At 34.7% G+C, this 27,378-nt stretch overlaps 1 protein-coding gene across 2 annotated transcripts in view; it reads right to left on the bottom strand.

Moving 5' to 3' along the window:
• The window catches only part of LOC150094626 (proteasomal ubiquitin receptor ADRM1-like), a 209,431-nt gene that overhangs the window by 93,893 nt on the left and 88,160 nt on the right, over positions 1-27,378 (bottom strand). For both annotated transcript variants that reach the window (XM_090410846.1, XM_090410847.1), the window contains exons 5-6: positions 25,038-25,181; positions 7,106-7,299 (exon numbers count right to left, since the gene is read on the bottom strand). In XM_090410846.1, coding sequence (XP_090266972.1) covers positions 7,106-7,299; positions 25,038-25,181 — 338 coding nt within the window. The remainder of the gene's footprint in view (positions 1-7,105; positions 7,300-25,037; positions 25,182-27,378) is intronic.

Raw genomic sequence — 27,378 nt, 5'->3', positions numbered from 1 at the left:
GTATCAATCCACCTGTATCTTGGTCTTCCTCTGGGTCGTTTTCCTGCCAACCTGGCAGAGAACACTTGTTTTGCTAATCTTTCCTCTCCCATTCTATTTAAGTGTCCATACCACCTGAGATTAGCTCTGTTAACGCATTCCTGGATGCTGACAATGCCAAGTTCTTTCCTAATATCCTCGTTTTTAATATGATATTGCCATTGATGCCGTCTGTTCACACCTCTAATCTTTCTCAGGACTCTCATATCTGCGCTCTCTAGTCTTTGGTCAAGTGTTTTACTTCTGACCCAGCTCTCAGATCCATAAGTTAAAACTGGTTTGAACACTGTCTTGTACACAGCAAATTTAGTGTTCCAACTAATTTCTCTCATATTCCTTATGAATTTATTCAATTGACTTCCCACCATACCAGCTTTGCTGATTCTGTTGTCTATTTCTATATTTAACTTACCATCTTCACTAAAAATCATGCATAAGTACCTGAAATGTTTTACTTGTTCCACAGGTTCTCCATTCACAACACAGTTGACATTTTCAATGATTCTGCCTATTTTCATTGTCTTTTTTATTGCTGACCTTCATAACATATCTATTACAACAGCTATTCAATTTAGTCAGAGAATCTTGCAGACTTGTAGTGGATTTATTTAGAAGTATAACATCATCCGCATAAAGCAAAGCGCTGACATTAACATCTCCAATTTTGATATCATGTTTAATACCACTTTCCTTCATAATGTGATCCATATAGATAATGAATAACAGAGGGGATAATGTACATCCTTGTCTCACACCAGATTTAACATTAAACCATCTTCCTGTACTTCCTTCAATTCTAACTGCTGACTCACAACTCAAATACAGACTAAGTATTGCTTGATATAATGCCCCATTGACACCATATAACTGCAGCGTATTGAATAGCTTCTCTCTTGGCACCTTGTCATATGCCTTTTCCAAATCGACAAAACTTAAATACAGATCTTTGTTATATTCCCATGCTTTCTCGACTATTTGTCGTAAAGTGAAGATCTGATCCTGACAGCCTCTATTTGGCCTGAATCCAGCTTGTTCTTCACCAAGTTTTTCTTCCGCAATTCTTCTCAACTGTTTCTCAAGTATACTTGCATAGATCTTGCCAGGAACACTCAGTAGGGAAATACCTCTGTAATTTTCACATTGTTTTATTTCCTTTTTTATATATGGGTACTAAGAGAGCTCTACTCCAATCATCAGGAATTCTACCCTCTATCCAGTCTTTCTGAACTATGCAGTGCAGCCACTGTAAGACTCTTATACCACCATACTTCAGCATTTCTGGTCAAATATCATCTACTCCTTCTGCCTTTCCACATTTCAAGCCTTTGATGGCTTTTTCTACTTCAAGTATGTATTCCTGACTGCATGCCTGGTCAGTGTTTTTTACCACTGTGCTGTCATCACTGCTTGTTTCATTTATCAGTTTTTTCAAAGTAATTACTCCATACTTCAAAGATATCTTTTTCTCCCGTTTTCATGTCACCTTTATCATCTCTAACTCCTTTTACAGTACTCTTTCCTCCATTCCTAAGCTTCAACAACCTCCAAAATATTCTGCCACCTTCTTGATATTTATTTTCTATATTCTTGCCAAAGTCCTCCCATTACTTTTGTTTAGCTAGTTTTACACAGTGTTTAGCATTCTTGAATTTGTCCCTGTATTCTATAAGAGCACAAGCTGACTTATTTGACAGGAACTTTTGATATGCTTTCTTCTTTTCCTTCACTGCCTCTTTAACTTCCTGTGTCCACCAGGGAGATCTGATTTTTCTATCCTTGCAGACAACCTCACCACATGCCTCTCTATCTGAATCAATCAATGTTTTCTTCAGAGTATGCCACTGAATCTCCAAGGCTTGATTCCTGTTCTCAAACTCTTTCATTTTTTCTTCAATAATCTTTGTGTATTTTAGTCTACAGTTCACATCTGAGAGCTGCTCAACTTTTATTCGCTTTAAAACTTTCTTACATGTTATTCTTTTCAATATGAAATTCGATTTTATCCTGCTCAAGACTAAATAGTGATCACATACAATTTCAAATCCTCTGTACACTCTGATGTCCTGCACCAGGGAGAAAACATCACTATCAACAATAACATAGTCAATGAGACTTTTCTTATTCCTTGCCTCTTCTCTCCATGTGAATTTGTGCACATTTTTATGTTGGAACATGGTGTTAGTAATAACCAGCCCATGTCCTGACCAGAAATCCTACAGATATTTGCCATTATTATTAGCTTTGCTCTTTTCTCCAAATTTTCCCAAAATATTTTTGTATGTCTCACAATCATTTCCTACTCTGCTATTTAGATCCCCAACAAGGACCAACTTTTCCTTTTTCATTGTGTCAGTTGCTTTTTCTAAAGCCTCAAAAAATTCCTCCACTTCTACCTTAGTAGAACCTTCTGTGGGACCATAGGCACAAATAAATCTCATTGTTCCAGTTCCCCATTCTCATATTTGTCCACATTACTCTACTTGAGACTGACTGCCATTCAAGAAGATTGGCCTCGTATTTTCTGTTGAATACTATGGCTACTCCTTTTCCTTGATTGTCATTGCCTGAATATAACATTTTGTATTTATTGCTCAGAAAGATCTCACCAGTTTTGGTCTTTTTTGTTTCAGTCACCCCTATTATGTCGATCTGGTACTTATCTAATTCCTCAGCTAGCTCCATTTCTTTGCCATTCAGGCTTCTTACGTTGATAGTACCGATCTTTAACTCTGGTGATGTTGAGTTGGGGTTTGTTTTCAGATTTGTTCCAGTAGATGACTTTTAGCTGTTTGTCCTAGTTCCCTGGTAAAAACAATGGGGGCCTTGTTTAACTGGGCGACACCCCAGCCGGCATGAAATTTTGTCATGTTGTACCATCATTTTTTTATTTTGGTTTAACCAATAAGAATACAATTTGGTCGGCTAAATTCCAAATTGCCAGCCCATCCTCATTCATTCAGTATCCAAGTAGATACCCAACAGGGTGCACTACGAGAAGGTGAGGATTGGACATTAGGTCAGAAGCCCTGGTCGGTTCTCCGCATTGCTTTAAAGGCTATGTGGAGGTCTCCTTTCAGTTATACAGCTTTGACCCTTAAGCATCCCTGTACTGTATAGTTATTTAATTAAACATTGTTTCTTGTGTATTACAATTTCTCTTGTCATATTTTAGAGATAAAAATAAGTGAATGTAATATACGAGTTTAACAGTTGGGGAAAACTAGAACTATTTTTAAGTTAGATGAAAGAAACCAGAGATACTTAAATGATACTTGTAGTATGAACCTAACCTATCTAACTTTGTGAATAACCTATTTGGTTTTTAGTGGTGCAGAGAACAGATTATTTTAATAAAATGGTGAAGTAGACACACATTTGAACAAACGTGAAGAGGTAAATAGAAAGGTTTACTGATCTTCATTTTACAAAGTACTTTTAACCATTATTACTAGCAAAACTAGTAATAATGGTTAAAAGTGCCTTGTAAATACTATTTTTTGTTACGAACTTGTGTAATTGAATACTGTGCTGTGTTTATAATATCTGTGTTATGTTACTGAGGCTTATTCTGTACTTTAACACTCTGTCTTTTAATAAATTTATTCTTTGTAATAAAAAAAAATAATAATAACATAAAATAAAAATAACACAGGAACCATATCTGGTCATAACATAAAAGATATAATTGCTAGTGAAAATGCTACTATAATAGAATACCAAATTTTTGTATTACGGTAAAAAAGAGCATCTCAATTTTCACCTGGGATGCATTTCAATGAAGTATATTATAGTTTTGGGTTTCATTTATGCTGATATCTACAGGAACCTAATTTTGGTATAAATCAAGGACTACTGAATATGGAAAATTAAACCTTCTCTCAAGGTTGAATGAAAGGCACATAGCCAATTAATTTCATTGAGTTTTTTGATTCAACTAAATGGTAAAGATGTGAAAGTTAGGCATTATCAGAGGAACAAGTGGTGCAAGCTATGCTGAATGGTGTTTTTATATACATGTAAGTTAGATTTATGGTATACAGAACTGGCAAGCATGCTTGCAGAAGTCCAAGTGCGTAATATGTTTAAGGTAACTGGTAACCTTCAATGAAATTTACTTTCTCCATATTAAATATGATAAGAGGGAACCCCCCCCCTCCCTCTTCCCAAGAAGGAAATTTAAATACAACAAAAAGGCAAAGGTGATGGATGAAAATCTATGTTTAGCTAGGGAAGGGAAAGGAAAGGAGGACTTCCCAATGTGCCTTCAGTGTAGTTATTGATCTAGTTCTTTTCTTCCACACTAAATAACCAGATGTATAACAAAATCAAATGTCAGTGAAGGAAGACTTTGGTAGAACAGAAACAAAACATCAAACCTGATTATTAAATCTGTAAGATGTAGAATAAAAATTTTCTAGAATTTGGTAAGATAACATGCTGTAAGTTTAATAAAAGAACTTGACTGACCTATGCATTTGTGCATGCCAAAAGTATAGATGATACCAATCCTAAACAGCAGCAAGTCATAAAAAGAGATAAAGAATGGAGGCGAGGAAGTTAAACATTCTAATTTGTATGTTATCCATATCACATTTGGCATGCAGCACTTCCCTTGAACATTTAAATCTTTTTACATGTTCTTACTTTTTTTAAACTAGTTGTAGTCCTTATTTCACCAACAATGGACTGAGTTATTTTTCCAAAATATTGGCTATTGAAGCAACTGATAAATAATATACCATCTTTAAAGGCTTCTGTATTGTCTATCTAAGCCACAGACGTTCTTAAAAATCCAGACAAATTCCACACATATTTGCTTGCCTTTTCCCCCCCCCTCTATAAAACAACTTTTGAGATGGATTTCTCTAAACCAAAGCAGGAATGTGTGTTTTATACACAGATGATTTTCTTATTACATTAAGAAAATCTGTAACATCTTTATTATCTACACTGATCCCTCATTTTTGGACAATAGATATAAATCAATGCTGATACAAAATTAATAACGGAAAAAACTCATGTACAAAGATTATTTAATAGTATAATTTTTTCCTGTGTGTCACAGGTATCTTCAGTACATTAAGCTCAAATTAAACAATAACTGACAATTCCAAAAAGCGCCACCTAAGTAGCTGGTGTAAGATAACTAAAAAGGTCAATAAATTCCTTAAAAAAAAAAAAAAAAATCAATACAATAAAAAGTTAGGAAAGATTAGCTCATTTGTAAAGTACTATCTCCCATAAAGGGGATAGATGTAAGCCGTCGGATCTGTTTAAGTTAGGAGAATGAAGTAGAGTTTCACGTGTTTCTTTATAAAGGAGTTCCATGAGAAACTGACTTTTGTGAAGAACTCTTTTCTCCAATGAGCTCTGTGTCTAGTGAAGATGGCATGTTCTGCAAGTCCAGACTTTTCAGGTTTAAAGTATTCAATATAAGATTGGTGTTCTTCTAGCCAAATAGAGGCCGTTTGTCCGAAATAAGATAATCCACAAGAGCACGGAATCTGGTAGACACCTGAATGATTAAGATGTGGAAGCTTGTCCTTAGGAGAAGTGAGAAAGGTGGAGATTTTTCTAAATGGTCGAAAGGCAACAAAAATATTCAGTGGCTTTAAAACTTTTGCTATACGTTCACTGATGCCTTGTACATAAGGGATAGTAATGCACGTTATTTCTTCTGTGTTTGAAGAGGAAGATATTATTAAAACTACTCAAAGTTCTTTTAATGAAGCAATTCTTATAACCATTAGATAGAAAGGAAGAAGTTATATATTGTAGTTCTTTCTGTAAAAGATCGTCTGAAGAACAAAAGGAGTGGGCCCGATGAACCAGTGTTTTAATAGTTCCTGCCTTTTGACTGGGATGGTGATGAGATTTCGCAAGGATATAATGGCCTGTATGAGTCTTCTTTCTATAAACTGAGAAATGTAGGTTACCATCTGGTTGGCGAAGAATTAGAAGATCTATTCTACTTCTAGGGTAAACTTGATCCTAGGATGAAATGCGTTTAACTTAGTGAGAAATTGTTGAAGTTCATCCGAAGAGCCATTCCATACAGCAAAAATGTCATCGACATATCTGAACTAATGAGTAGGTCTGGGAGAAATGTTGTCAAAGATACGTTGTTCAAAACGTTCCATAAAGAAATTGGAGATAGCAGGAGAAAGAGGATTGCCCATTGTTGTTCCTTCAATTTGTTGATACAACTTATTTTTAAAGGAAAAATAACCAGAATTTATTACAAAATCAAACACTTTTAAAATGTCTGAAGGAAATTCCTGTTGTAGTAATTCGATACTTCAGAAAGAGGCACATTTGTAAATAAAGAAACATCTGAACTGATCATGATATCAGAAATGTCCAAATGAAGATCTGAAATTTTATTTTTGAAATCCGAAGTATTTTTTATATAAGTATCAGTTCTTCTAGTTGAAGAGGAGAGTAAATTTGATAAAAATTTTGAGATTTTGTAAGTGGGACAACCTATACAATCTATGACTGGTCTTAACAGAATGCCTGGTTTGTGAACTTTTGGAAGACCATACAATCTAGGTGGACGACCAAAGAAGGTTTTTAGTTTTTTCTTTTGATCTTCATTCCATGTAGATACATTATCTATAAAAGAATTAAGTCTCTTCAATTGACTCCGGGTAAGATCCGATGTAAGAGGCCTATAAGTTGAACAGTCGCGAAGTAAAAGAGACATTTTTCTCTCATATTTTATTGTACTGATTTTAAGGAAATTTATTGACCTTTTTAGTTATCTTACACCAGCTACTTAGGTGGTGCTTTTTGGAATTGTCAGTTATTGTTTAATTTGAGCTTAATGTACTGAAGATGCCTGTGACACACAGGAAAAAATTATACTATTAAATAATCTTTGTACACGAGTTTTTTCCGTTATTAATTTTGTATCGATATGTCTAGTCACGGTATACCTCTTTTAAAACTTATAAATCAATGCTATTGTAACATCCTAAGGATTTCAACCATATTATAGCTAAAATACTGAATTTCTAATTTCAAATCATCACAAAATCAAGGAAATGAAGAAAACTCTACTAACCATTCAGACCAGACAAGATATTTTGCAGATCACTCAACTGGATTGATGGAGTCTGCTGGCCACTACTTGGGATAGAGGTAGAACATGGCCGAGTATTAGAGTTCTGATTAGTAGTAGATGGTGATTCTACCAGGCTAGGAACTGTAGATGTAGCACTACTAGCTTGAGTTGCTTCAGATGGTGTACGAGACAACCTATGATAAGATAACAAAACTTTAGACTTTGTAAAGAAATATTCTATACGTTTTATATTTAAGCAGTAACCAATTACAACGAATGATTACGATAATAATATGGTGGGGTTTATAATAACAGCATTCTTTCCTAGATGCCATTTATTATCATAACAGTGGATTTTTGCCTCATTTTGGAAAAATAATAATCTAATTTAGTCATAAATGATCTGAATGAAACTAAAACCTAAATGATTCAAAACTTTAATAGCCATTCTAAACACTATTTAATGGTATGTGAAAGATACTTACTGCCAAGGATACAATTTGCATGAGCTGGATGAAATTCTCTCTGGTATGGCTAAGCAAAGGATTTATTACTGTATAATTCATGTCCATCCAAATTTCATATCTTACACAACACTACAAATTCAAGTAAAGGAAAACATTACAAGTGAGAAAAAATAAACTTCTTGAAATTCACTTCACAAATAAATATGGAGTTGGTTCCAACCACAATGAGGTTAATGTCCATCTCCATTCTGTCAAGTCATGTCTCCCTTTCCTAAAAGAAACTTCACCTTCTTCGACCACTTCTCATCTTACTTCTTTCAATTATACTTTTTTTTTCATACCAGTCATGTGTTGCTCCAATGCCATTAACCATTCTGAACTTCTGACTCTTCCTTTCTTATATTGATTCTTTTCCCATCCAATTTTTCTAATTACAAAATCATTCTCCTTGATTTCTTGCCCAACCTACATGTCCAAGTGGTTAGCATATCCACACTCGAACCAGCAGGCTAATTGTGGACATATATGCTTTATAGATGTCTATAGGTGAGAAATTAATTTCATTTTATCAGCATGAGAGAGAGAGAGAGATAGACTCTAACACAATACTAATAATAAAACAACCTCACAAGTGAAGTGAGATTATTATGTAATGAAATTCTAACTACCATTTCAAACTCAACATTCAATGTCTCATTTGATTTTATGCTGCAAACAGATCAGAAGAATCTCATCCAAACTGATATGAAAATCTTTTGACACCACCAATATTTCACCAATTATTCTATGGTTTGTGCTCAAAAGGTGACTTCTGTTTTGCATCAAAACATTTGTATAGTATACTGTATTTGTGTAGTATACTAGTATTTATTACGAAGCTCAGAAGTTAGTCAATACGCTTAACTCTTGATTTGCATTGAGTTACATGATTCCAGGTTTGCTGTGAGAGAGATTGTTAATTAGCCAGATTGCCCTCTTCTGGATAGAATCAAAAAATGATACAAATTTTTGATTTAACAAAAAGTACTGTATTAAAAAACTATGGGATGCCCTATATCTGCATAGCTTTTTAATGTTATGGATTTCGTATCCATTAGTACCATACAGCTATTATGTATGTCAAGGCTAGATGTTATTCAACTGTTAAGGTACATTGATTATCAGTCTATTAGACATGTGCGTGCAATTTTTAGATGTAATAATTAAGCTCTTTTTTTTCCACCAGAGGTCAGGCCAGCAGTGCTCACAGTTGACCAAAGTGTCACTTTAGCAAACTGGGTCGATTGTAATGTAGTTTGTTTCTTTGTATACATGTGAATACTCCAGATGATGATCTTGATATAAAGGTCAAAATGTAGGGTGATTATTTTGGTTTATATTAACCTAAAGTTTTACTATAACACAGTAGTTGTTTCCATAATTTTTAAAAACGAATGTAAAATAATATGTTCTGAACAATGTAGATTTAAATGATCTAATGTTATAAGTATATAAATGGTCCAAGCTAATCTAAGTCCTACTGCATTATTTATTGATGTAAATCGTTTTAAAATAACATAAGGAGACAATCGCTGAACATCGCTATAGAGTATATACTATATCTTTAATTATAAATAATTTAAACAAAAATGTTTGTTTTACAGTGCATTTCATTATCTTTAAATTTTTGTTGTGTACCTATATATAAATATAAAGTGTTAAATGTATTTTAAAAGGTATGTAAATATTTAATCGAGTGTTATAAAACCTATCCTCTCAATTTCTATACAAATGTTAGTTCTATTTACATGATTTTATTAGATGGTACTTTTGCAGAACCAATCAAGAGTTGGGTATACTCAACTGATTCCTCAGAAGTAAAACAAACCCTTCACCATCATATAACCATCCAACTGCTCTTCAGTTTTTCATACACAAACAGTTGGTTTGTGTATGAAAAATTCGTTCCTGACAATTCCTTGTCCTGTTGGACAAGGAATTGTCAGGAACGAATCTCTAATTGAATGTGAACTGAAATGATGTGTATTTAGAAAGCAACAAGTTGTATAATATGTACTTTATGAAGCATGCATGAGAGGATCTTAAATTAATGTGATATTATCATTGCTTTCCACTCTAATTTTGTATGATTAACATTTTGATCTGTCTATGTGAATTTGATTAATTTAGAATTGTTTATCTATCTTAGCATGAGATTTATAAGTTTTAGTATTTTGATTCAATTTAGTTGTACTTGTCTTTTAGTTCCAATAAACATATTTTATTGCATATGCCTGAGTCATGCCTGAATTCGAGATATCAAATTACCACTTATGAAATTAGAACCTTAACAGGAAGAATGTTGAATATATATATTTAAGAATAGATATTAGGTCACAACTGCAAAGTACCGAAATCTATATAATTGTATGTGAAGAGTATATTATTGTGCATGCCAATGAATCTAGGAATATTTCCCTGAGCTTGAATTATTTCCTGTTATAGGATACTGGCTGGCGCAGCACAATACAAATTTTGCCAGTATCTGAAAAGGAAATATTCCTAGGTAGAATCAAATTAGGCTATACATTAGAAAAGATAATAGAGATTAATGAGGTACATAAGTTCAGAAATTATAGAGAAAACAACCGACATAACAATAATTCTAAAATCCAGTCTTTCTTGGTATCAACATATCACAAGTATCACTAACTCAGAATCCCAGATATCAGGTTTTCTTGCCTAGCTCCCATCCAAAAAAGGCATTATCTGCATTATTACCTGCATTATTTGTGTGGGTGGGTTAAGGATTTTTATCATTTTTATATTTTTGTAAATTTATTTTTATATAATCTGGAACTTACAGAATCTGGATGAGCAGATATCTCATCCGACCACAATCCCATAGTTGCAGAAATATGTCTTAGATTAAAATCAGCCAAAAAATCATAAAAGAAAAAAAAAGAAAATGGATGTAGAAAGACCCGAAGATAAATAAAAGAGCCAAGATGCTTTCATTTTCATAAAAGAAAATGAAAGGGTGGAATCTCTTTGGAATAGCATAAAGAATGCCATCGTAACAACTAGCATTGAAGAAATAAGTTATGTGAATAATGCAAAACAACAGGAATGGATGACAAATGAGATTCTTTCTCTTAATGATACACGAAGAATGTACAAAAACAAAGACCTAGCCAAATATACAGAAACACATAACTCAAGAAAAAAATAAAAGATGCAAAGGAAAACTGGATGAAAAATATATGTACCGAGATTGAACTGCATCAGAAGAAACATGACTGTTTCAATCTGTATAAGAAAATAAACAAAATTTCTAGAAAACTTAGAAAAAACCAAACAGTGTCTCCAAGAGACGAAAGTTGAAAAATAGTTCTACAAGAAGAGAATAAAGCACAGATTTGAATAAAATATGTAACAGAACTCTTCAATGATACTACACAGAAGCCTATAAAAATAAAAGATAACATTCAATGACCATCAATTCTGAAATGTGAAATAGAGAATGCTATAGGATCAGGAAAAACAGGAAAAGTCATGGTGGACCGGATGGTGTGCAAACAAAATTTTTAAAATTAATAGAACCAGATAATATCAAACTTCTTCAAAAACTATTCAATAAAATATATGAAAGTGGCAAACTTCCACCAAATTTGCTCACATCTACAATTATCACTATCCCAAAGAAACCGAAAGCAAATTCCTGTGGCGACTTCCAACTTATTAGTGTGATAAGCCAAGCATTAAATATATTTTCAAATGTAATTCAGAATCGCATCTATAGAAAAAGTGAAGAAACTGAGTGAAACACAGTTTGGCTTTCGGAAGGGTTTTGGTACTAGAGAAGCTGTTTTCTATGCCCAAATATTGATACAAAAATGCATTGAAAAACAGAAATCTGTCTTTATGTGTTTCACAGATTTTGAAAAAGCATTAGACAAAGTCAGACACGTTAATTTGATAAAAGTCCTTCAACAAATAGGGCTAGACAAAAAAAGACATAAGACTAATAAGAAATCTGTATTGGAATCAATCAGCTTCCATTCAATTAGACAACATTACCACCAATGATATTAACATCACAAGAGGAATGAATTTGACAAGGATGTATGCGCTCACCACTCTTGTTTAACATATACTCAGAGGTAATCTTTAAATAGGCATTGGAAAAATGTCCAGAGGGAATCACAATAAATGGAAAGATTGTTAACAATCTAAGATATGCAGATGACATCATGCTAATTACAGATAACATCATGGATCTCCAAAACTCATTGACAGAGTATAGATAGAAAGCCAAAGAATGGGAATAAATATAAACATCAAGAAGACAAAATACATGGTCATCAGCAAACATCCAACCTCATCAATGAAACCGACATTCGATGAAAAAAATATCGATCAAGTGTCAAGGTATAAATATCTTGGTTGCTGGCTTAATGAAAGGTGGGATCCCGAAATAGATATAAAAACAAGGATTGAAGTTGCATGGCAGTCCTTCATGAAAATGAGAACATTATTCTGCAATAAAGATCTAAACAGAGAAGTCAAATGCAAATGGTCCATTCTGCTCTATCGAGTTGAAACATGGACATTGAAGGCGACAACCATCAAGAAAATTGAAGCCTTTGAGATGTGGCTAAATAGAAGAATGCTAAAGATATCATGGACAGAAAAAATTACCAATGAAGAAGTCTTAAAATCCACTGGCAAAGTCAGAGATCTCATACAAACAATCAAGAAATGAAAAACATTATTATTATTATTACGTAACACCTCCTGGGAGTCCAAAGACTCATCAAGGGAGGGCACCTACTCTACAACTCTACGTCTCCACCAATCCACCACCCGCAACTACATTCATGATCTACACCAATGCCACATATCGCCGACCACTACCCCTAGTATTTTCATGGACAATCACAAACATCCATGCCTATTGGCAGGATTCAAACCAGCAACCTTTTGTCTGGAGAGCAGATATGCTAACAACTTGGCCAACCAGGCAGGCAACATATCTTGGCCACATCATGAGAAACAGCAAATACCAACTTCTACAAACTATTTTGGTAGAAGGAACTGATGGCAAAGGAGCTAGAGAAGAAAAAGAATATCTCAGTTTGACACCATCAGGATGTGGACAGGAAAGGGAAGCATACAACTGCTCAGATTAGAATAAGAACGCAATTTGTTCACCAAGATGGTCGCTGACCTTCAATAGAAGATGGCACCATAAGAAGAAGAATCTGGAACCCTGCTTAAGAGATGGATAAGGAACTTTTTCAAGCCACTTCAGGACTCCAACAAGCACACTGAGCAATTCATCTCTCAGCTAAAGAAAAACATCCATGCCCATGGCAGGATTTGAACCTGCAGCATGTTGGATGGACAGCAAGTACACTATTATGATTTGAATGATCTGTAGTGTTCAGAGATGAACACTATACAAATCAGTCTAAGCATGGAATACTGCTCTCACATCAGGGATAATTCCCAAGAGGTTCCTGAAAATTTTTGTACAACACACAAATTACAATCAGTTTGATGAATGACTCCATTTCTCATCAAATCGCTATATTCTCAAGTAGTTGTTAAGTTGCTGCTGCTGCTAGCATTTTTCTACAGATACCCCGATGGTCATTGCTGCTCATCATAACAGACATCCATAATCTGCTCATTAATGTGAGAGGTAATTAATAGAAATGATGGTTTAGTGGAGCAGTGTCCATGAAAATACCTATTTAAATGCATACACCATATGTGAGAAAAGTAGCCATTGCACATGAAATCATGTGCAATGGCTACTGAACACATCGTCAAAGTGCAACTTCTAATGCACACACAGTTTCCTCCTTCATTTCTGATTAGTATATTCTTTCCTCTTTGAATTTCCTAAAAAGTACAAGCTGCAAGACTTCAAAATACAATGTTAAGTTTTTTCCTCTCCACACAACTTTCTATCCATCCACAATACTAATGTACAATAGATACACAGAATTGCACACATGAACGAGAAGTTGAACAACCTGGTGTGTAAGATTACCATAAGAAAGTACTAAACCTAAAAGTGCAAGTTACTAAACTATAACATAGGATGAGAGAGAGGGAAAAAAAAAAAGTCAATAACTGTTTAACTTTTTTTTAAGTTAATAAATAGTTATTTTCTTATCAATCTGTGTTCGCATCAATACCGTTTAAATCCAATTCAACTTGCGTGACGAACACATAAGCCTATCCACGAGTTTAAGTATATTAACATTTCAACCAGTATGCCAAAGTAACAAATGATTTGATCAACCATTATTCTACTGGCTTGACTTCTAGTGAAAAAAAAAAATAATAATAAATAAAAAAAATAATAAATAAAAAAAATAATAAAATAAAATAAAAGCTATATCCTATAACATCAGAGAACAAACTCATATTAATACTTTTAATATGAGTTTGTTCAATAATTTAACAAAAATGTTAGTTACATTAAAGCAAAGATCCTAGATTACTATAGTCCTCAAGTCTTAATCCTAATTATAGCTAACTTTTACACCAAAAAGTTATGCAGGTAGAATATATGCCAACCATATTCTTGGTATTTTTAGACCGCCATTATAGTTAAGATTAGGGCGGATTGTGAACCAGAAAATCACATGTAAATAATCATTGATACTATCTATAAGAGGACAATCTATCTGACATGATTCTCTCACAAATCACTTTCTTGCATATGGTGTATGTATTTAAATGGGAATTTTCATGGACACTGCTCCACTAAATCATCATTTCTATTGGAAGGTTTCCCCCCACTTGGTTAGACTATAATAAATTTAGTTTAATCCTTTATCCAAGTGTAAGCAAACAAAGTTTGCACCTGAAGTATCTTCAGGACTGAGGCAACTCGTAGTAAAGGTGGACCAAGCTCTCATCACTCCTTGTCTCAGTATCTCCCATAATGCAAAGCACATCTCCTTGCAGACATGTATAATGCTATGCAGTAAGGGAAGGGCCACTACCCAGGCTGGTTTTGACCTTTATTGAGGTCTCGTCAATGGGAGTCAGACTCCTTGTATAATGTATAGCATTATACATGTCTGCAATGAGATGTGCTTTGCATTATGGGTAGGCTGATCATATTTCCTTGAGACAAAAACGGGGACGGGGGTTATGTAATATGCTGTATTCATGAAAAAGTAAGACAATAAAAAAGTTTTACTCTGCCCAATATGTATGGTGATAAAACGTTGGTAATTACTCCTGATTTGGTACGTGCTGAAGAAAATTTTGGTTCATACATTTTATTGATCAATGTCGACAAACAGTCATTTGCTCGAAAACTTTGATAAGCAACAAGCGCTTCACTTGCTGTAATTTTATCAGTTTCACTATCACGTCTCACCATAAACGAGTTAATGTTTTTAACTGAAGCCAGTCTTTTCAGCATTCTTATATTTCTGGTTATGTAGATGTCACTTCTGCCTCTATGAGCAACGGAAAAAATTAATATTGGAATGTTGGCATACCACTTTTGTTTCCATCACTACACAGTTTTTTCAGTTTAATAAATATCGACATTAAAACTGCAGTTTCACCTCTTTGACATTGCAAGGATAGACTTTAAGCTTTAAAAAATAAAACTTAAAACTTTGAAAATTATGAAATTTAAACCACTGGCATTGAATAACAAAGCCACTAGTTAGCATACAGACAAAACAAAAACTAATGCTACAACAAAACAGATGCTGCATCTGAGACATAAGTGTTGCCAAAATGTATTTATTATTTTCTGTGAATAAATCACTGCAGATATTGATATTTAGTATCAAACAATGCGACTCCATGTTATACAAATTACTGGTATCCATGATATACGATTTTAGGTTATGAATAATAATTTATGATCGACCAACATTAAAGTATATTTATAGGTTTATTAAAAAGGGGACAAAGTTGACATTTTTATTAAAACGACGGGACGGCCGGGAAATGTGAAAAAAATGGTACTGTCCCGTTCAAAATGGGACAGTACAGCCTAATTATGGGAGATACTGAGACAAGGAGTGGTGAAAGCTTGGTCCACCTTTACCACGAGTTGCCTCAGTCCTGAAGATACTTCAGGCACAAACTTTGTTTGCTTACACTTGAATTCAACTAAATTTATTACATTATTTCTATTACTTACCTCTCACATTAATGAGCAGGTGCTGCCCAACATATACACAGTTCACTGCCACACTTACCAAACTACCTTCACATCCCTCATTCCATCTAGTTCTGTTCTTTGTAACAGCCTTCCTTATATTACTTTTCCTAGTGACCTCAAGCTCTTCAATAAACATTAACAGATTCATCCTTAATTCCTAATCACTTACTCATATACAGAACTTTTGTGTTATAGGTTTTGTGATTTCTTGTGCGGCAGTTGTCATACATACACCAAATTTTCAATATTGAATCCCAACTTAGCATTGGACATCTCCAAACATTGCTTATAATGATCATACTGATTATTTGAGTACTAAACCACTAAATTCAGAGCAAGCTAAAAATCACTTTTTCTGCTGTGCAAGTTATTCATTTTGTTGATTATTTGAACATTGTATCCCAACTCTCCATAACCTAACCTTTGATTATTACAAACACCTGATCCTATCCTAAAGATGGAGGATCAGATATCATGCTGAATGTCAGTAAAACATTAGTATTGTTTGTGTGTGGGATGAGTGTAAGACAGCAATCAGTTACTAGATACCAAATGTAATGTTTTAAAGCCACTTAAAAAGTGGCTTTGGGTGATGAAATTCATCTACTAACTAAATGCATTCACAAGTATCCATTCCCGTATCTTCATTTTAATGGTATTATGCCAAAACAATATATAATAAGATATTAATTTATTAACTGGCTTATATTTTTGTGCATTTCAAACCAGAACCTTCAGAACACATTACAAACTAAACTAAACAAAAGTGACAATGAGTATGGGAAAAATTCAAATTGTAATAGGCAGAAGATTTAAAAGTAATTCTGTGTCCTCTAATGTTGTATAAATCAAACTTAGAGCTGACTTTATAAGTTGGTGTTCTGAGGATCCTATTCTGTTCGACTGGATTGTGTGGCTGTTTATGCAATTATCTTCCAATGTATGTTGGATTTTTATAAATAAAAAAAGGACAGTGAATCATTTTGAAAGACATGACTCGTGTAACAAGAAAGAGGAAGACAGACAATTACTTGATCACTGTTCCATGGTCTCATCATCTTAAAGAATGAAGGCTTTCATCACTCATTCCAACCCAAATCCTTAATCACCATCCAAGCCTTGGTTCTCAAAGTGTGTGCCAATGCAGTTAAAGAAAAAACTCTGCATACCATGAATGACTCAGGACTAAACCTCCAGTTGCTCACTCTGCCTACAATGAAGCTCACAACAGCTATAAAAGAATCATCACCTAAAGACAAGACCAACTTACTGGCATCACTCATCTCTTTCAATTCCTGGATTAATGACTTGGACAAAGTTCCCTCCACTCTACTAAGAACTGCTCTCTCTATCACTAACAGTCTTCTGCCAGAAAGAATTCTGAAGAATCCTGAATAATCTTAACACAAGCAAGGCATCTGATCCTGATAGTATCACATCTATTGTGCCACAGAACTAACATCTATCCTGTATTAGTTCTTCAATCTACTACTGAACTAACACCTAGCCTACAGCATGGAAATAGGCCCACATCCAAAAAGAAAGGTTGTCAGTCAACAAACTACTGTCCAACTGTTCTCACTTCTTTCTCTAAAATTATGGAGAAGGTCATCAACAACTCCTGAACTACCTAGAAACCTACCAACTAATCAGTAACCAGTAATACAGATTCCACCACTCAAAATACACACCCGATCTTCTAGATTTCACCAACCACCTCTGAAAATTTGGAGAAACTCACATAGTTACTCTCATCATTTCAAAAGCATTTGATCATGTTTGGCACAGGGGACTACTTAGCAAACTGCCATTCCTATGTCTGTCTTCAAAACTCTGCAACTGGATCATCAACTTTTTCACTGGTCACTCACAACATGTTATGGTGACAGATGATTTCCTCACCAAAGCAGGAGTACCTCATGATTCTGTACTCATTCACTCACTCTCTTCCTTGTATATATAAATAACCTGATCTCACAGACTTCAAATCCTATCTATATCTTTGTTGATGACAGTACAAGCCTTTTCATATGACAAGCTTGTAGTGCTCAATTGTTAGACTCCTCAACATCCACCATGGCCAATGTCCTGAACTCCAATATCTTAGCTATATTTCAATGAGAGAAGGACAATCTTGTGAACTTCAATGCCACCAAAACTCAGTTGTGTCTGATCTCTTGCAAGAATGATCTCACATCTTTCCTCTCCTCTATCTTTCATAATATTCAGATATCCAAACACAATCATATTTCCCTTCTTGGACTTACCTATACCTCAAACCTTTCCTGATACCAACACATTTCAACCAGCTGCCAAAATAATTTGTACGATTTCTCACACAAGAAACTACTTCACACTTTCACAGCTGCAAACTATATACAAATTTCAAATCTTGTCTAACAATGGAATATTGCTCACATATTTGGGACTGTTCATCAAAATCCTCTCTAAGATTACTCGATTCTATCCAGAAGAGGGCAATCTGGTTAATTATTGATCCCTCTCTCTCACATATCCACTTCAATCATCTCCCATAGACTTTTAGTTTCCACCTTATGCCTCTTCTAAAGATACTTTCATGGACAGTGGTCTGCTGAATTGGTTGCTATTATTTCCTCTTTCCTCTAAAATTCTAAGAACAAAAGCTATTGCTAACCAGCACACTTTTATAGTCCAGCTTGAAACTCACAAAACAAACTTCTCTACCTCCTCTTTCATTTCATCTACTTCTGTTCTATGGAATAGCCTACCCATTCTGCCTTCCTCAAAGAATACAACCTTCAGTTGTTCAAAAAAAAAAAAAAAGATTGTATGCTGCTGTAACAAAATCACATGTTACAGCAGCATACAAAGCAATAATAAATAGTAACAAATATAAATTAGTAAAGAAAATATTATGTACAAAAAGCAAATTTTAAAGAAATTACACAATTCTTCATCTACACATAAATAAAGCAGAATTTATAATCAAATATGTTTGTGTGTGCATTTTTCCAAGTCTGGATAAGGATCTGCATGAACATACATGATTTGACCAGATTAGTAAAAATTTCATTCCTCTCTCTTATGAAGTGTTGGCATTCCACTGGGATATGACAAACAATGAGACCTGTCACATTTTTTGCACACAGGTGAGTCACCAGCCCTCAGTAAATAAGAATGTGTAAGATGACTGACCAATGCAAAGCCTAGCAAGAACAACTTCCTTTCTTTTTCTGTTTCTATGTTGACTAGACTGCAAATGCTTGATTAATCTAGTGCAAATTGTTTCTCATTGCTTCCTGGTATGATAATTATCATGGAATAATTAGTTTCAATCTTATAAACTGTCTGTAGATGGGAGTTTAAAACAATACATAGTAAAAAGTGTGAGCTCATCTAGAAGCTGCATTTGTAGTCTCATTTCCCTTATTCCAATATGGCAGGGAATCCAGCACCACCCGTCTTCATTTTGTACAACAGTTATAAAACCTCATAAAACACTGGATGTGGATTATACACAGGAGAGGAGATGACTCACGATGAACTTAATGAGTCTGTATAAATTACACTTTTTGTAGCAGTTTTCTTTTATGTGTACAAACATAAGCTGAACAGCATACAATTCTGCTGTATAATTACTGCAATCAAGTGGGATATGGTTGGAAATAGCTATGTCAGGAAATACAGCAGCAGCACAGCCAACAGACATCTCATTTTGAACTATCAATATAGATGGACAAGGAATCAGAGTGGGATGCTCCCTGTGCATTCAACCTCTGCAAGTAGACAGAGTATAACTTTATGTAGTTGACAAAGTTAGAAGTAGCAGAACAGAGTACAAATCTGCCATGGAGAAATGCTGTTATGTTTGGTGCAGTTAAAGTTGTCAACATTCATGCTAATAGCAAACATAATCTCTGACATATACATCAAAAGGACATATAGCATGAAGAGGATTACCTACTATGGGAGGAAGCTGTTCAGTGATTGTATCAATTTTGATAGCAAAGCGTATCATACTTAAGACAGAGCCTTGAGGAACATCCTCTTCTTGATGATATGACCAAGATAATGTGTCACCTACATAGACTTGAAAGAATACTGGAAAGAATGTTTTAAGTTTTTAATAGGAAGGTGTACCCCCTGCCAGATGTCTAACATTATCTCCTGTCAGTGTGGGATCCAGTACTTTGGATGAACAGGACAGACCACCATTACATGAAGAACATAAAAAATGTATTCAGTACAGACAACTAGAAAGTGGAATAGCCCAACATGCCTTAGATGAAGACCATTCCATCAGGTGAAAAAAAAAACGATCCACACAGATCCCAATTTAAATCAAAGACTGTTCTTAGAAGCAAGTCATGTGCTACTACATCAACTGTAACAGAAATGAGGGTATAATTCTACATAAATTTTGGATAGTGCCCCATCTGCCCATTAGCAGTAATCATGAAAGCACCACAGTTACTTTTCATGCAAGTGCTTGTTCTGGAAGTCATTGCTATCCTAGGTTCCATTTAGTGAGTGTATCTTAAAAATGCCTTTGATAATGCTAGCTTGAGCTGCCAAAGCCAGATTGTAAATATTTAGTTTAGTTAAATCAGCTATTTTGTTGCAGTGCCTACGTAGATTATTCCAGAAATTCCCACCTAAATGGTATTTCTTTTAATATAAGTATTTTGTTTTACAAAGTTTCATACCATGTACATGTATGACAGAAGGTAAATGCTTTGGCCACAATCAAAGCAGCTGTTACATCTTAATACATTCTTTTATAAGGTTTAAAAAGCTCATAAATACATTCTCTATGAGGATTTTATTAATGCATTCTTTATGAGGTTTAAAACACACATGAGAAACAGCTTTCATCCAACATTTTGATCAAAATGATTTGTCAGTCTGATTTTTGATAGCAGCTATAAAAATACCATTTGTCACTTCAAATATTTTAATGATGTTGCTTTCACTTATTTATTATACATGACTCAATCCAGAAAAGGCTTGCCAAGCCTAAGACAGAACATACTTTTATTAAGAAAAATTTTTAAAACAATGCACACAACTAGTCTGATCATTGAAAATCAGTTCAATTATTGGTGTGTTTTTTTTTTTGTTAAAAAAAAAAGACAGTTATCCATTCAGTGATTAAAATCTATTTGCTATTTCACATAATTTATCTATGAACAGATCATGTTATGTCACATAATGAAGCATATTTTCCAATGAAATCCAAACTAAGCTCTCGTCTGATGAAAGTGGAACTAAAAGGACTATGTAAACCGTATGCATATTCTGATAAAGTAGAATACATGGAAGTGTTTTAAAATTAACTTTGAAGAACTACCAATATGCAGGAACAGTCATCGTCATCAAATTCCTAATATATACTCTCAAGGGACTACATGAAAAATTTACATTATTACTAACTTCCTATCTACAATTTTCCTCCAAATGAATCTGTTAAATGTCAAGACTCCAATATTATCAGATCTTACATTTCTGTCTTCTAAGGCACTTTTTACTGTATCAATCCACCTATATCTTGGTCTTCCTCAGTGGCATTTTCCTGCCAACCTGGCAGAGAACACTTGTTTTGCTAATCTTTCCTCTCCCATTCTGTTTAAGTGACCATACCACCTGAGATTAGCTCTGACAATGCATTCCTGGATGCTGACAATGTCAAGTTCTTTCCTAATATCCTCGTTTTTAATATGATATTGCCATTGATGCCATCTGTTCATGCCCCTAATCTTTCTCAGGACTCTCATATCTGCAGTCTCTGGTCTTTGGTCAAGTGTTTTACTTCTGACCCAACTCTAAGATCCATAAGTTAAAATATGTTTGAACAATGTCTTGTATAAAGCTAATTTAGTGTTTTGGCTAATTTCTCTTTTATTCCATATAAATTTATTCAGTTGACTTCCTACCATATCAGCTTTGTTGATCCTGGTATTTAATTTACCATTTTCACTAAAAATCATGCCTAAGAAGCTGAAATGTTTTACTTGTTCTATAGGTTCTCTGTTCACAATGCAGTCGATATTTTCAATGCTTCTGCCTATTTTCATTATCTTTGTCTTGTTATTGCTGACCTTCATACCAAATCTATTACAACAGCTATTCAATTTAGTCAGGGAATCTTGCAGACTTGTACCGGAATTATTTCAAGTACAACATGATCTGCATAAGGAAAAGAGCTGAGATTAACATTTCCAAATTTGATATCAGGTTTAAAACCACTTTCCTTCATAATGTCATCCATATAGATAATGAATAACAGAGGGGATAATGTACATCCTTGGAATGATTTTTAATGGGATTATATTGATCAAGTGCATATAATAAACAACTATGTTATACCAACTAGTTTCACTAACTAAGGCTGTTGGCATCTTCAGGCTACATAACTGATGTAAGGCACTAAAAAGTAAAAAACTGTTACAAATTATAATCAACCGATTCCAATTATATTAAACAAAGAACAGAGTGCATACAATACATGCATAGAGCATGCATGATCTCACTTGTAATTTAGGAACGTTCTATAGTTGGAACAGTAATTCAGTTCTGGCGAGTTGAGAGATCTAATAAGAATCTTCCAGACTGAAGATGCCAACAGCCTTAGTTGGTGAAACTAGTTGGTATAACACAGTTGTTTATTACATGCACTTGATCAATATAATCCCATTAAAAGTCATTCCAGAGGTTTTTAGTCAAGAAAATTAAACGTTTTTTAAGCGTACATTCTTGTTTGACACCAGATTTAACATTAAACCACGTTCCTGTACTTCTATCAATTCTAACTGCTGACTTACAACTCAAATAAAGACTAAGTATTGCTTGATATAATGCCCCATTGACACCATATAACTGTAGCGTATTGAATAGCTTCTCTCTTGGCATCTTATCATATGCCTTTTCCAGATCTACAAAACTCAAATAGTGATCTTTGTTATATTCCTGTGATTTCTCCACTATTTGTCGTAAAGTGAAGATCTGATCCTGACAGCCTCTATTTGGCCGGAATCCAGCTTGTTCTTCACCAAGCTTTTCTTCTACAATTCTTCTCAACCGTTTCTCAAGTATATTTGCCAGAAACACTCAGTAGGGAAATACTGTAATTCTCACATTCACTTTATTTCCCTTTTTATATACGGCTACTAGGAGAGCTCTACTACAATCATCTGGAATTTGTCCCTCTGTCCAGGGATTCTGAACTATGCAGTGCAGACACTGTAAGACTTTTATATATCTGTACTTCAGTATTTCTGGTCGAATATCATCTAATCCTGCTGCCTTTACACATTTCAAGCATTTGATGGCATTTTCTACTTCAAGTATAGATATGTATTCCTGACTTCATGCCTGGTTAGTGTTTTTTACCACTGTGCTGTCATCTCCACTTGTTTCAATTAGCAATTTTTCAAAGCAATTACTCTATACTTCAAGGATATCCTTTTCTCTAGTTTTCATGTCACCTTACCATTTCTAATTGCTTTTACAGCATCTTTCCTCCATTTCTGAGCTTCAACAACCTCTGGAATATCTTCCCACCTAATTGATATTTATTTTCTATGTTCTCACCAAAGTCTTCCCATGACTCTTGTTTAGCCAGTTTTACACCATGTTTAGCTTTCTTATATTTGTCTCTGTATTCTCTAAGCTGACTTATTTGCAGGAACTTTTAATATACTTTCTTCTTTTTCTTCACTGGCTCTTTAATTTCCTGTGTCCACTATGGAGTTCTGATTTTTCTATCCTTCCAGAACCTCACCACAATCCTCTCTGGCTGAATCAATCAGTGTTTTCTTCAGGGCTTCCCACTTAATCTCCAAGATTTGGTTACAGTTCTCAAACTCTTTCATTTTTTCTTAAATAATATTTGTGTATTTTAGTCTACAGTTCACATCTGAGAGCTGCTAAACTTTTATTCGCTTTAAAACTTTCTTACATGTTATTCTTTTCAATATGAAATTCAATTTTATCCTGCTCAAGACTAAATGGTGATCATTTCCTATTTCAAATCCTCTGTCCACTTTGGTGTCTTGCACCAGGGGGAAAACATCACTATCAACAATAGCACAGTCAATGAGACCTTATTCCTTGCCTCTTCTCTCCATGTGAATTTGTGCACATTTTAATGTTGGAACATTGTGTTAGCAATAACCAGTCCATGTCCTGAGCAGAAATCCAACAGTTATTTGCCATTATTATTAGCTTTGCTCTTTTCTCCAAATTTTCCCAAAATATTTTGGTATGTCTGACAATAATTTCCTAGTCTGCTATTTAGATCCCCAATGAGAACCAACTTTTTCTTTTTCATTGTTTCAGATGCTTTCTCTAAGGCCTCAAAAAATTCCTCCACTTCTACCTTAGCAGAACCATTTGTGGGACCATAGGCACAAATAAATCTCATTGTCCAGTTCCCCATTCACATATTTGCCCACATCACTCTACTTGAGACTGCCTGCCATTCAAGAAGATTAGCCTCGTATTTTGTGTTGAATACTATGGCTACTCCTTTTCCTTGATTGTCATTGCCTGAATATAAGATTTTGTATTTATTGCTCAGAAAGATCTCACCAGTTTTTGCCTTTTTTGTTTCAGTCACCCCTATTATAAATCTGATACTTATTCATTCTTCAGCTAGCTCCATTTCTTTGCAATTTGGGCTTCTTATGTTGATAGTACCGATCTTTAACTCTGGTGATGTTGAGCTGGGATGGGTTTAGGGTTTGTTCCAGTAGCTGACTTTTTGCTCTTTGCCCCGATTCCCTGCCGAAAACAACAGGGGCCTTGTTTAACCAGGTGATGCCCCAGCCGGCATGAAATTTTGTCATGTCATACCATCATTTTTTATTTTGGTTTAACCAATAAGAATACAATTTGGTCAGCTAAATCCCAAATTGCCAGACTATCCTCATTTGTTCAGTATCCAGGTAGATACCTTACAGGGTGCACCACGAGAAGGTGAAGACTGAACATTAGGTCAGAAGCCCTAGTCGGTTCTCCGGATTCCTTTAAAGGCTATGTGGAGGTCTCCTCTCAGATATATAGCTTTGACCCTTCTTCTGATAAAATATATAGGATATGTAGACAGCTGATAAATTAGAAGCAGACTAAAGTGTAGTGGTTTCATTTGTTTGGGGCAGATCGTGCTTCTTACTTTTGTATATATAAAAGTAACATTTGTTAACTAAAATTTCTTCTTTTCATTGAAGGGATGAAATAAAAAAACAGCAGGCTAAAATAAAGTAGAAATGAAATATTTTGAAAATTACTCAACTGAACTGATGGTGTCTGCTGACCATTGCTTGCAGAGGTAGACCCTGTCTCAGAACTGGTACTCTGGTTAGCAGTTGTAGTTATACTAGGTGTGGTTGATGTGGTGCTGTTTGTTTGAGCTGTTTCTGTAGGTGTACGGGACAACCTATAAAGAACAATATAATTGAGATTTAGAATGCAATATATCATTTTATGATTTGATCATACATCTACACATATTTTGCATATTTTTGCACAAAAGCAGAGAATATTCAATGAAGTTCAGATAAACTCCCTATTTACTTGAATATAACTTGACCTCATGTATAACTTGTATCCTTGATTTCACTTTACGAAAAAATGAATTAAAAAGTTTCGCATACGCTTCACACACACACAAAAATTTAATCACGTTCACATCAGGATGATAAAAACTTGCTCATCTCAGTAAACAATATACCCTCCCCAAAAGCCATACTGCAGATGTAAGAAAAGCAAGTAGTTTTATTGTATCAATGAATAAGGAAATTAAGGTACAGAGACATTCGTCAACAAACAGTGCAATTAGAGACAACAGGAATAAAAACTACACATTAATGAATCGCATGTCCCCTCCCACAGAAACTGTTGTATAGACTCAAGCAAAACTGTATGTTGTACCACTAAACACAGTATCTAACTAAAAAGTATTGTCCAACATTCATCCAAATTTTCAATATCATTAAGACAAATCACAAAGGCTAACTTCAAATAAAATTCTACAAGTGAACTGAAACTAACACGATGTATAATGCATGTGCAAGTCTGCCTGCCAGCCTGACACAGAAACGGCACGCAAACAAGCAGCAATAAAATTCAACCGAAGGGTGGAAATTTTGTGTTAGTTGAGTGTCTGCCCGTGGATAAGGAAGTGGTACACAAACGGTAATGAGAAGTCCCACCAGAACGATAAACGGTAAAACACCACCTCAATGTGAATGTGTTAAAACTAAGAAATATATATTGAATGCTATTATGGCAGTTTCAGATATTTTGGAATTCGGTTGAAGAGAATCAGCATTTCAACTCAACAACTGTTGGCTTGCCTTTGTCATTGAGTCGCACGATCTTTTGTTAATACTGCACCAATCATATGCATGTCTTCATAGCAGCTCTATCTTTACTGGCCTACCACTGCTGTGTCTTGCACTCTTTCACTTCTCATTAATCATTCATGAAGGATTTCATTATGTATCTCAAGTCTTGTAAATTACTAGTGATTTTTGCTTGAAATATGGAGAAACATTCAAGTGTTAGTTTTAGTCTCTAAGTTACTGATTTTGCAGAAAAACATGGCAAGTGAGCAGCAGGACGTGAATTTACAGTGACTGAGCTTAATGTGCGATACTGGCGTAAACAGAAACTTGCATAGGTTTGCATAAAGATGGTTGCTGTGTTTCGCACAAAATGTTACATTTCAAAGCACATTATAAAACAAGGCATCAGTTGCACAGATCTGAAAGTGAGCTGAGGTTGGTTCACAAGAGTCATGAAGAGGAAAAGTCTTACCCTTTGTCGAAAGGCATCCCTTTGCAAGAATGCCGAAAGATTTTGAGGATAAACGGATGGATTTTCATCACTATGTGATTCAATTTAAGGAGAGCAATAACTGTGTTATCACAAATAGCCAATGCCGATCAAACACCACTCAATTTCGACATGCTGCACCAAACAATAACAGAAAACAAGTGTGATAATGTGCACAACTGAAAGTGAAAAAAAGCAGTGCACTATCATGCTTGCAATTACTGCAGATGGAAGAAAGTTGCCTCCTTACATAATAATCAAAAGGAAAATAATGCTGAAGGGGATATTTTCCCCTGGCATTCATCTAAAAGTCCAAGAAAAAGGATGGACGGACACTACCTTAGTTAGAGATTGGATGAGAAAAGTTTGGGACAAACAGCCAAGGGCCTTATTTCGATGCCGGGCTCTTCTCATGTGCAATAGCTTCCGTGGACACTTAGGATTTGAAATAATAAAAACTTTTGCATATGAGGACCAATGTGGTCCTTATTCTGGTGGTCTTACACCTTGTCTACAGCCCTTAGATGTATTGGTCAGCAAACCATTCAAGGACTACATACAAAAATTCTATACATAGAGTGGATGGCAGCTAGCAGCTTTAACCTGACTCTGGCAGGGAAGATTAAGAGACCATCATTAGAACAGTTGTGCAACTGGATTATAAGAGCTTGAGAAGTGATTCTGTCAGAAATAATTGCCAAGAGTTGTTTTAAAAACCAGCATCTCTCCCTGAACAGGAGAGAAGATGACGTTATTTGGGTAGATGACTTTGAAAATGCACACAAGGAAACCGCTCT

The sequence above is a fragment of the Typopeltis vanoorti genome, chromosome 21 (assembly GCF_054136105.1).
Source record: "Typopeltis vanoorti isolate ZY-2024b chromosome 21, IOZ_Tvanoo_1.0, whole genome shotgun sequence".
Taxonomy (NCBI): domain Eukaryota; kingdom Metazoa; phylum Arthropoda; class Arachnida; order Uropygi; family Thelyphonidae; genus Typopeltis; species Typopeltis vanoorti.
This window is presented reverse-complemented; position numbering and strand designations above follow the sequence as displayed.